This window comes from Dendropsophus ebraccatus, chromosome 1 (genome assembly GCF_027789765.1).
Source record: "Dendropsophus ebraccatus isolate aDenEbr1 chromosome 1, aDenEbr1.pat, whole genome shotgun sequence".
Classification (NCBI taxonomy): Eukaryota; Metazoa; Chordata; class Amphibia; order Anura; family Hylidae; genus Dendropsophus; species Dendropsophus ebraccatus.
Genome location: NC_091454.1, coordinates 75,065,884 through 75,078,429, shown reverse-complemented (window position 1 = coordinate 75,078,429; position 12,546 = coordinate 75,065,884). Strand labels below are relative to the sequence as shown.

The following is a 12,546-nucleotide window of genomic DNA, read 5'->3' as shown; positions in this document are numbered from 1 at the left end:
GTAGTACAGGAACAGATGAACGGCAGGGGTGCAGCTAGGAGTCATGGGGCCCCATAAAACCTTGGTAGCTGGGGGTGACTGGGGCAGACTAAGGGTGACTGGAGGAGACTGGGGCAGACTGAGGGGTGGCTGGTGCAGACTGTGGGTGACTGGAGCAGACTGGGGGTAGCTGGGGAAGACTGAAGGGAGACTAGGAGCAGACTGGGGGTGACTGGAGCAGACTGGGGGCTACTTGGGATAGCTGAGGCAGACTGGGGGGGGGGTGACTGGGGCAGACTTCAGCATCATCCCCCTCATCATCCTTCAGCATCATTCCCTCAGGTGGGCACCTCAGTATACCAGCAGTCTTGCAGTACTCACTGTATAATACTGGTGGTATACTGAGGGGCCCACATGAGGGGGGTTACATAGGTGTGAGAGGCTAGTATACAGATAATCAGAGCTGTGACTGGTATACAGTGTCCTAGCCTCTCACACCAATATATATAGTTTATAATCCCCCTCATGTGGGCCCCTCAATATACCACCAGTAATATACAGTGAGTACTGCGAGACTGCTGATATACTGAGGTGCCCACAAGAGGGGATGATGCTGAAGGAGGTAAAGCTGCATACATGGGTGTGAGAGACTAGGACACTGTATATCAGTCACAGCTCTGATTACCAGTCTTCCAGTATACTAGCCTCTCAGACCAGTGTATATAGCTTTATACCAGTCCTTCAGCATAATCCCCCTCATGTGGTCACCTTATTACCTGGCTCCCTGCTGCAAACGGCCATCTTGTTCCTTAAGATCTTCTATCCCAGAGGCAGGAGTGAGTGACCACACTGTCAGTCCTGTAGCTGGGAGGAGAGAGCGGCCTTTGGTGCTTAGGCTTTAATGCATTGGGGGCCGTGACGGGGACGGGCCATGACGTCACAGGGGGCGGAGCTTACCGGGACAAACCCGGGACATTACTTAGCCGGGACTGGCCTGTCAAATCCGGGAAAGTCCCGGCGAATACGGGACTGTTGGCAACTATGCAAGATGCTCCCAGTTTCAGTTTGCACTGAAAACTACACAAAAATTTTTTTTATAAATTCCCTCCATTGTATTTTTTACAAAAAACACTTGTGTAAATGCTCCAAAAATTCTAAATTGCTGCTAAGAGCACATAAGAACATGTAGAGCAAACTGGAAATAAAATACCCTAAAAAAAAAAATCTTTCTAAGGAAACAGTAGCAGAAATGCCTCATGACTAGCAATCAGCTTGGCAGGCATGATACTAGATACATACTATAGTGGTCGGTAGCACCTGACACTGATGACATCTATGGTTGAACACAGGTTTTTTTCCTGTACAATAAGTAATGTGTGAACAGATAACAGATGTCTTCCTCATAAAGCTGCCACTATATAAGACATAATATATGTGGAGCTTGAGGAGCTGCAGTACAGGCTCTGTGAACTCGGCCCTCCGTTTGTCACCCACACCGTCCTGTCAGCCCTCCCGAACGGTGACCTGTGCCGGTGGTTTCCCGCACTTTCTCAGCTCTCCTCACACAGGTAACATTATCGCCATTATTTTGGCTTTGCTAAAACGAGTGGGACTTGTGCAGTGTGAGAAATTGTACCACAGTATAAAGTCTATGAAATGTTCTCTGTGTACAAGGAAAATAGTGACATGAGATATGTGATGCTGCGTATTCACACCACACCACATTGCTGCAGCCATTGGGAGGTCTCTAGCGCCGCGCCTTCGGGTCACATCCACGATGGTGCATAGTTGCCAACAGTCCAGTTTTCGCCAGGACTGTCCCGGATTTGACAGGCCAATCCCGGCTATGTAATGTCCCGGGTTTGTCCCGGTAAGCTCCGCCCCCTGTGACGTTATGCCCTGTCCCCGTCACGGCCCCCAATGCATTGAAGCCTAAGCATAGGCTTTTTGGCTGGAGGCTGTATATTCTGCCTCCAGCCACCAGAGGCCGCTCTCTCCTCCCAGATACAGGACCTCACAGTGAGGTCACTCACTCCTGCCTCTGGGATAGAAGATAGCTGTATGCAGCAGGGAGCCAGGTAATAGGGTGACCACATGAGGGGATTATGCTGAAGGACTGGTATACACTGTATACCAGTCACAGCTCTGATTACCAGTCTTCCAGTATACTAGCCTCACACCAATGTATAGTTTATAATCCCCCTCATGAGGGCCCCTCATTATACCACCTGTATTATACAGTGCTGTGAGACTGCTGGTATACTGAGGAGCCCACATAAGGGGATGATGCTAAGGGAGATAAAGCTGTATACACTGGTTTAAGAGGCTAGTATACTGGAAGGCTGGTAATCAGAGCAGTGACTGATATACAGTGTCCTAGTCTCTCACACCAATGTATATAGCTTTACCTCCTTCAGCATCATCCTCTCATGTGGGCACCTCAGTATATCAGCAGTCTCACTGTACTCACTGTATAATACTGGTGGTATATTGAGGGGCCCACATGAGGGGGATTATAAACTATATATTGGTGTGAGAGGCTAGGACACTGTATACCAGTCACAGCTCTGATTATCTGTATACTAGCCTCTCACAACCATGTTACCCCCCTCATGTGGGCCCCTCAGTATACCACCAGTATTATACAGTGAGTACTGCGAGACTGCTGGTATACTGAGGTGCCCACCTGAGGGAATGATGCTGAAGGAGATAAAGCTATATACACTGGTCTGAGAGGCTAGTATACTGGAAGACTGGTAATCAGAGCTGTGACTGATATACAGTGTCCTAACCTCTCACACCAATGTATACAGCTTTACCTCCTTCAGCATCATCCCCTCATGTGGGCCCCTCAGTATATCAGCTGGTATACTGAGGTGCCCACATGAGGGAATGATGATGCTGAAGTCTGCCCCCGTCACCCCTGCCCCCCCCCCCCCCCCCGGCTGCCTTAGCTACCCCAAGTAGCTCCCAGTCTGCTACAGTCACCCCCAGTCTGCCCCTAGTCTGTAAGACTGGTAATCAGAGCTGTGACTGATATACAGTGTCCTAGTCTCTCACACCCATGTATACAGCTTTACCTCCTTCAGCATCATCCCCTCATGTGGGCACCTCACTATATCAGCAGTCTCTCAGTACTCACTGTTTAATATTGGTAGTATATTGAGGGGCCCACATGAGGGGGATTATAAACTATATATTGGTGTGAGAGTCTAGGACACTGTATACCAGTCACAGCTCTTATTATCTGTATACTAGCCTCTCACACCCATGTTACCCGCCTCATGTGGGCCCCTCAGTATACCACCAGTATTATACAGTGAGTACTGCGAGACTGCTGGTATACTGAGGTGCCCACATGAGGGAATGATGCCCCCCCAGTCTGCCTCAGCTACCCTAAGTAGCCCCCAGTCTTCCCCAGTCACCACCCAGTCTGCTCCAGTCACCCCCCGGTCTGCCCCTAGTCTCCCTTCAGTCTGCCCCAGCTACCCCAAGTACCCCCCAGTCTTCCCCAGTCACCACCCAGTCTGCTCCAGTCACCCTCAGTCTGCCCCAGCTACCCCTCAGTCTACCCCAGCTACCCCCAGTCTGTCCCTGTCACCCCCAGTCTGCCCCTGTCACCCCCAGTCTGCCCCTGTCACCCACCAGTCACCCAGTCTCCCCCAGTCTGCCCCACCTACCCCCAGTCTCCCCCAGCTACCCCCAGTCTGCCCGTCACCCCCAGCCTGCCCAGTCTACCCCAGCCACCCCCCAGTCTGCTCCAGTCACCCCCATGCTACCAAGGTTTCATGGGGCCCCATGACTCCTAGCTGCACCCCTGCCCCTCATCTGTTCCTGTAAAAAATTTTCAAATGTTGGCAACTATGGATGGTGGTCTCACGGACATGTCCTCTTCTCCTGTCTTTAGCGCTTTATTTTTGTCAGATTTAAAAGTGTTGTTTAGCCCTGGGGGCACGTACGACTTTACACTTACGGACTTTGATAATCTGGTTGCTTCCACGTCGGCTATCCCACATTGTATATCTATACTCTTTCAGATCTTGGTTGGTATTGCTAACCCTGACAGAGCTCCCTTCTTTGACAAATGGGAACACGACCTGGACGCTTCTTTTGATGGTCAGTCTCTCCAAAAGATATGTGAACTTTCCCACGGCATTTCCATGGCCGCTAAGGCAAAGGAGAAAAATTACAAAATCCTTTCACGGTGGTATTACTGCCCAGTCTCCTTGCATAAAATGTTCCCTGACACCTCTTACCGTTGCTGGCGATGCCTCACGGAAGCTGGCGATATGTTACACATTTGGTGGGCTTGTCCGGGCATTCGTGAGTTCTGCTAAATTTGAGAAGGTGTGGTTTCCATGGCGCTTGTTCATGGATTCAGAGGACTTTCTTGCCCTCACTCGTTGAGTGTGGGATCTCCATACTCTTATAGCACTTTATCTGCTGATGCGCTTGGTCTTGGTGTCTGCCCCCCGCCTGCCTCCTCTACTCTCACCTTGTCTTTCTTTTCCCCGTCTTAGCTCCTTTTATCTATTTTTCTTTTTCTTTCTCTCTGCTGTAATTGGCAAGACATTTATTAGGTTTATTGTTCAAACTGTATGGCACTGCCGTGTTGGTGGTGTTTATGTTACGCTGCTCTTTCTCCTGTTTTTTATATTTGAAAAATGTGACGTCATGCGACTTACAGGTCGCTATATACTATTGTTCCATTGCTTTTGTAAGTACTGTGTTTTGTGTGGCTGTCAATAAAATCAGATTACACATAAAAGTGTAAGGCTGTTATATGTCAGCACAGTATGGAATGGTATAGTGTGGTAGACTATTTACATAGAGGGGATCCTAAACATAAATGTATATAATAAAAAGATACTATAATATGGATAAGGCATCTATTCACAGGCATCTGTTTAATGTATATGTCATGAGAATTACAAGTATGAGCACTGCAGCCTCTTCATTCACAGAATTGGTGGCGTACCAGGGGTAGGATCATAGAGCGATGACATGTGGTAGTACCTAATATGTCATCCCCTCATCAGGTGGGATGTTCAGTGTTCCTGATGATACCCAAGGTCAAGTGCCCACAGTTTTATGGCACTTTTTTTTGGTGGTAAAGTCTACAAAAAAATGTCAGTTTTACATCCCTTAAATTAAAAAACCTGTGTTAGGCCATGTTCCCATTTTGTAATAGACCGACCGTTCCGTGACCCAGCCGGGTCACGGAACGGCCGGTCTCAGAAAAGATCATCAGATGATCTCTAGCACCGCTGAGTTCTGCATCAGTGTGCGCCCGCATCAGAACTCCCCACTGCACACAATGGAGCATGCGGCAGGAGCCGCACACTCCATATTGTGCACTGACAGGGTTTTCTGCGGCCGCTATTAATTGAATAGCTGCCGCAGAAAACTGACATGTCAGTTTCTCGCGGCTCCACTAGGGATCCCGGCTGGAGTGTATACTATGTGTATACACTCCGGCCGGGATTCCCTCAGCCTCCAGCACAACGTAAGTTCCGCACTAATCACGGCCGTTGCAGCAACGGCCGTGATTACTGCAGAACTTGCATTGTGTGAGCATAGCCTCAATCTGTTTTAAATTCGATGGTAAAACCGATCAGTTTACATTCAGTTTGGTTTTACATTTGTAATTACAGTATTACAGATGTAAAATTAAAGGGTTACCTCCTTCGGTCCTGTGGAGTTGAGAGTCCATTTTATCTGTGCTTCTCCATTTCATATTCTTAAACTGTATATTTGCTTTGTGTTATGCTCTGTCAGCATCTATGTTTTGTGACAATGAGAATTCTGCTTGATTTTTATTTGCGTCAAGGTCCTGGAGTTGTTACCAAAAGATGACTGCAAGGACACTAGGTACTATGGCTGCTCATGCAACATATGTAAACTTTCTGGTTCCTCCTGTTACCCTTGAAGTGGTCTTGTTAGGATATAAAAACAAGTGAGATAATAAACGGAATCAGTTTGGACTCTACTTGCCTCACGTGTCCTATCTGGTCCTCGGCAGGCTGCAGCTGCCATACTTTTTCAATTAGACAGCCCCCAGGTATAGCTGAGAGACTTCCATTTGAGGTCTTACCCAAGTCTGACTACTGGGCCTTTTGGCTGTGGTTCTATAAAGAATTAAAGTGATACTGTCTACCCATTACTCTATGTGCGGTTCTCTGCACCATCCACAAACTTAGATGCTGCACATTTGAAATATACCTGTATAACACTTGTAACACGCTTAAAGGGGAAGTCCGGGCAAAATAATGTTAAGATATGTTATTGCCCAACAAAAGTTATGAAAATTACTAAGGGACACTTATTTTGGGAAACTAACCTATAGTGCATTTTCTCTACACTTACTCTGCTTGGTGTATTCAGGTCTCTGTAAAGCAGGTCTCTGCAGCAGGAGTCGGCAGTTTATGCGACGTGATATCACCAACTTTACTGAACACGCCATGCTTTAATAAGCACAGGGAAAATGCACTATAGGCACGTTTCCTATAATAAGTGTCCATTAGTAATTTTCAGAACTTTTGTTGGGCAATAACATATCATAAAATTATTTTGCCCGGACTTCCCCTTTAATTTCATTGGTGAACAGTGTAACTAGGTGCTGCTTCACAGCAGTTCAGCCCCCTGTCCAGCAAGGAGAATGTGGCCCAACTGCCGTGAAGCCCCACCTATATGACACTATTTATCAATTAAATAAAGTGAGAGTAAGGAGGATGCCAGTATCACTTTGAAACGGAGAGGCTGCCTGCAGGGCCATTCAGCAGGAATTTTGGGGTCCCTGTACTAAAGATAAAAGATGAATGAACCTTAAGGAGGCTCAGGTTTGTCTGAACCCTAATGTGCTGCATTTCATTACTTGTGGCTGAAGAAGTAGGATGCAGCCCTAATGTCTGCCTGGAAAGTCAAATGCAGTGTGTTAAGGCTTGGCTGAATCCGAATCTTGGCTGAATCCGAATCCGAATGTTCGGCAAGTTCGCTCATCACTATTCAAGTAGTCTCTATCTGTCAGCTCTTCTCAAATTAAAGCTTAACAAAATGCTTTATTTCCTGGGCTGCTTAGAAATAGCTGGCCTTTGCTATATTAGTTTGCTGCCCCATCGGTGTATACACAGCACTTCTGGGCAAATGTGAAACTTCATTTACTGCCTCCCTGTGGGTTCATAAAATATTGGAGTGCATACTTATCCCACTCACTCCACCACTGCTCCTGCTGTCAGATTGTCCAGTTGTGGCTGTGCTCCCAGCTTCCGATTACATCCCACTCCCTGTTTAACCAGTAAAAAATTTGTAAAAATTTACTAAATAACAATAACATGCCCAATTTATCTGGTCAGGAAGGGTCATGTCTGGAAGTTGTTTAGGAAGAGCGTTGTGAACTAACTGTAATAAATACACAATACAAATAAACTGGTAAATAGTAAACTCATAAATAGAGATGAGCGAACCGGGTTCGAGTTCGAGTCCATCCGAACCCGAACTTTCGGCATTTGATTAGCGGTGGCTGCTGAACTTGGATAAAGCTCTAAGGTTGTCTGGAAAACATGGATACAGCCAATGACTATATCCATGTTTTCCAAATAGCCTTAGGGCTTTTTCCAACTTCAGCAGCCACCGCTAATCAAATGCCGAAAGTTCGGGTTCGGATCGACTCGAGCATGCTCAAGGTTCGCTCATCTCTACTCATTAATAATTATCTGTTGTCATCCATGTATTTTGCTTTGCTCTTTTTGATTGTGTTAATTTAGAAGTAGCATGCAGGAGGGAAAATGCTGGGGGGGGGAAAAATCCGAAATCATACAAATATTGAAAATGACAATTAATTTATTTCTATATAAATATCAGATATTAAAGCCATGGCCCCTGGGAAGAAGTCAGTGAAATCAGCAAAGACAGTCAAAAATGACAAAATACATCCGTATAACTTTGTGAATGTGGAACAGAAAGCTCTAAGTGGATCAGATGAAGACATTTCAGAAGGTACATAACTGGGTCATGGTTTGTGGTGGTGGCCATGGTCTGGAGAGGTTTCATAAATCAAAACCCAATTTCAATTACAGTGTTGCCTTGGATCACGAGCATAATTCGTTCCGGGACCGTGCTTGTAATTCAAATCACTCTTAAACTAAAGCAAATTTTCCCATAAGAAATCGCTGAAATGCAGAATTGGTTCCACAGCCCAAAAATAATGATTTTTTATTCTGAATAACATGTAAAACAAATGATAAAAACATTTAGAAACGGCTGAATATGTTATAAGTTACTGTACAGTATAGCAATCAGCATGTGGTGTATAACGTATAGTAAGTGCATAAACCTGAAAAACAGCGGCAGTTTGTAGATACAGGATGGAACTGCAGATCCCCATAATGCAGTAGTACAACAGGCTAGAATAGAGAAGCAGGGCTGCTGTCAGAGGTCTGTGGGGTCACATGACAGCAATATGGAAGGGGTGTGTGTTCAGCATGGACCAATCAGGAAGTGAGAATCACAGAGCTGTGCAGGAGGACAGTGACAGAAACTTATGTATACAGCAGTGTGTATGGCTGAGTGTAAGTGCAGGCATATTACAGCAGCAGTGGGAATGTCTGAGCTTGAGTGCACGCACATTATAGCAGCAGAGTGCATAGCTGAGTGTAAGTGCAGGCAGATTATAGCAGGAATGGAAAAGATGGGAAACACAAGGACTGACAGAGACTGCAGGGAGCATGTAGGAATGAGCAGGGCATATGCAGCACTCTCTGTCCAGGGAGAGAGGGGTTACAGCTATGAAGAGATTACCCCCACAGTCCTGTCCCCTGATCTAAGCCCCAGCCTGAAGTGGATCTGCTATGATTTAGAAGGTGAGGGAGACTTCCTGGTTCAGAGTACAGGGCTGTAGACCCCACTATGCAGACCTTGCCCCTCCCCCTCCCACCCAGTACAGGGAGCTCCTAAACCAAAGCAATGCTCTTCTTGCAAAACGCTCTCAATCCAAGTTACTCTTAAACCAAGGTACCCCTGATTGGAAAATTTAAAGTTATTAGGAAGGAGCCTGTTAGTGGTAACCTCAATCCATTAACCACAAAGGCCCTATATTTTCTAAAGAACCTGGCACACCTTTGCATTAAACAAATATTGTACTGACTAGGTATCGCATACTTCTTTCTGCCACCCCCTGTGGTGGTCATTGGGAGTCTCTGCAGCGAGATACTCAATGGTCAGTCTATTTTCAGGGAACTCTTCTAAGGATGCTTTCACATATGTCTGGCAATCCAGCATTTAAGCATGGCTGAAAGGTCCAATACCTTGCTTTATCTAAGCCTATGGAACACCAGAGGGCAAGCCAGCTGCAATGCAACCAGCTTTGTGCATAATAATTCCTTTATATAGCAGCAACATAGACATATGTCCTTTTAATTTTTTTGTAAGTTTGTTATTTGTATGCCAGAAAACTTGCAATGTATATATTGCTGTATTTTCAAATGTATACAATGCTGTATTTTTCAGAGAAGGATATAATCATTGATAAAGTTAGGAAAAAACGTCCAGTGATGAGTCAAGGAGATGAAGATGACATGGGGTAATTATATTGTTTTGAAATATCTTTCAGGCTCTTTTTACACTGTTTGCACACTATATAACCCCAGCACAGAGTTCTTCTTTAATTAATTGTGGCATATGTACAGTTAAATGGCCAACATCAAATGGCCCTCCAGTGCTGGTCACTATCAGCAGGTGTCAGCTGCAGATACAGCGAACAAACTGCATACTTTCCCACCCAACCCATTTACAGTGGATAAAAAGGCTAAAGACCCATGTTAAAATGCCAGGATTTTGTCATGTAAAAGAAAATCAGCCCAAAAATCTAAACTTAATGTAAAGCGTAACTGTCATTTCAGGGTCATTTTTTTAAAAACATTAAATATCAACAGTACAAGCGATTTTAAGAAACTCTGTAATAGGTTTTATAAACCAAAAGAGTTTCCTTCTGGACTGAAAAAGCAATCTCCCAGCCTCCCCCCTTACTTCAGAAGAAGCAGGATTTCTGTATCCATTATGTGGCTATGGAGAGGGGAGGGGCTGTTAGGAGTGACTGAGCACGGAGCAGTCTTGCACAGCACAACACCCTGCAATCTTCTCTCAGCAAGTTCATAGATAAGCGCTGACCTTTCTGACCCCAGAATCCAGCGTCTTAGGTTCCCAGACAGTCTACAAACAGCTGACCTTCATGTCACCTCTTCCTGCTCCCTCATCTCCCTCGGCCCCCCTCCATAAGGATAGAATGGAGAGAGCAGAACCCGTCTTCACTGGCTTCTCTGTAATGAAGACGTGTTTGCCTGATAATGCACAGATAAGAAGTCAGGGGGGGGGGAGGCTGGGAGATTGCCTTTTGAGTACAGGAGGCTTTTGGCTGATAAAACCTATTACAGAGTTTCTTAAAATCGCTTATACTACTGATTTCTGCAATAAAAAAAAAAATGACAGTTACGCTTTAACTGTAACTGTTAAATGGCACTAAGGCTATGTTCACACTATGTGAACACCCGGCCGTTCCGTGACCCCCGCCAGGTCACGGAACGGCCGGTCTCAGCCCGGATCATCCCAGTACTTAAGTACCGGCCGGATGATCTTTCCGGCCGCGGAGCTCTGATGCGGGCGCATCAGCGCGCGCCCACCCACATCAGAGCTTCACATAGCCCACAGTGTGAACTGACAGGTCTTTCTGCGGCCGGAATTCACTGAATTCCGTCCGCAGAAAACATGTCAGTTTTTTCTGGCGCCGCAAGGGATCCCGGCCGGAGCGCATACGACGTGTGTACGCTCTGGGCGGGATCCCATTGAAAATAAGGCTATGTTCCACCCCTCAAAACTACGGCCGTATTTCTTCGTAGTATGAACATAGCCTAATGCTGGATAACCCCTTTTTAGCAAAAGAGTTACCTTCTGTACTCAAAAAGCTGTTTTGAAACCTCACCCCCTCCTCACTTCAGAAAAAGCAGGATTTCTGTGTCCATTATGTTCTAGGAGAGGGCAGGGGCTGAGGGGGATGCGTGAGCATGGAGAGGAAAAAGGGCAGCCCTGCACAACACAACATCCTGCAATGTTATCTCACCAAGTTCCCAGAGCAGCACTAAGCTTTGTGACCTGTGAATCCAGCATTTTGTGTGCCTAGACAGTCTCCAAACTACACAGCTGCTTGCCTCCTCTCCCTGCTCACTCACCCCCTCCCCCCTAAATAGGTTATAATGGGAAACCCATCTTCACTTTGCTCCTCTGTAATGAAGAAGAATGAAATTTAATGAAAATGACAGATACACTTTAAAGAGGATGTACCATCAGGTACATCCTCTTTAAACTGACCCGTGGATAGATCGGCCAACCGGCACCCAGTGGGAGGGAATTCCCTCCCCTCTATGACGCGGCTCCGTTAGAATCAACAGAGCCGCGTCATACAGGGGCGGGGGATTCCGCCTTTTGGGGGGCGGGCCGGCCGACCTCCTGTACTTTAGCTCCGGCCCGGTACCGGTGCATAGAACGGCGCCGTACACGCGATCGATAAACGGACTGCTGCACTGGCTTGCCCGTGACGGCGCCGTTCTATCCACGGGTCAGATTAAAGAGGATGTACCTGATGGTACATCCTCTTTAGGGCTCAGATCTGTCTGTTTCCTCTTGTAGTTAAAAGGGTGGTGTCTAGAAGAAAACTAGTCTATAGTGATGTATTATGTTAAATTAAACATTTTTAAATGTACAAGCATTTCTTAAAATATATCTTTTCAAATCCATAGAACCACTAATCCCCCATGTGCTGCTTTGTTTAACCTGTTGCTCTTGGTTTATGACCCACTGGGTATCCACTAAGTTGAGTCAAGCAAGGGGGATTGTGGGAAAGTGTCTGCACTGTTTAATGGCAACAGCAGGGTCACAGTTCAGAGGAAACTAGGAAGTAAACAGATCCATGGGAGAGAGAAAAGCAGTACAGTGATGTAAGTTACTGTACTAAAAACCTTTTGCCCCTGTGACAATGTCACCTGCACCTCAGATAATACATCTCCAAAATCTGCCCGTACTGTCTAAATAGCCAAAACACTTATTGTTGTCCTGATGCATCCTTATGTATCAGAGCACAATTATCATCCTTTATCCAAACTTTCCTGTTTCCAATCCACTCCAAATGAAGTAGCCAGGCTCATCTGTCATTTACCTTATCCAACTGCTACATCATACTTTGGCATCAATCAGCTGTGCATTAGTATTTTCAACATTTCCCTATTTGTGAAAAAGGTGTAAAAAGACCTTGCTCAAAATCCAACCATAAGGAGTTTTGCATCCATTGTTGGAAGATCTGACCAAGACACCGTTTCTGTGACAGTCACTTCTCACATGCTTGGCTTTGTATAGGAATGCTGAAGTCTGCAAGTGTGGAGCACATAATAATAAATTAATCTGTCCTAATATTTTGCTCAGCTTTTTCTTAAAAACTTTTCTTAATTCTAGTGGAGAGGTGCAAAGTATGTTAGAACGATTTGGAGGTAAGTTTACTCTCTTCCACCTTGATTCCTCCCCCCC

General features: G+C 45.8%; 1 protein-coding gene across 5 annotated transcripts in view; it reads left to right on the top strand.

The window, feature by feature from the left end:
* Positions 1–1,284: 1,284 nt before the first annotated feature.
* The window catches only part of SYCP3 (synaptonemal complex protein 3), a 24,411-nt gene continuing 13,149 nt past the window's right edge, over positions 1,285–12,546 (top strand). Inside the window, exons 1-5 of one of the 5 annotated variants that reach the window (XM_069973399.1) lie at positions 1,931–2,057; positions 5,810–5,850; positions 7,840–7,974; positions 9,484–9,556; positions 12,475–12,509. In XM_069973399.1, the coding sequence (XP_069829500.1) occupies positions 2,041–2,057; positions 5,810–5,850; positions 7,840–7,974; positions 9,484–9,556; positions 12,475–12,509 (301 nt within the window). In that variant the 5' untranslated portion in view covers positions 1,931–2,040. Of the gene's footprint in view, positions 1,548–1,930; positions 2,058–3,827; positions 4,096–5,809; positions 5,851–7,839; positions 7,975–9,483; positions 9,557–12,474; positions 12,510–12,546 lie in introns of those variants that run through there. The other 4 variants (XM_069973405.1, XM_069973392.1, XM_069973413.1 and 1 more) reach the window with 4 other exon arrangements.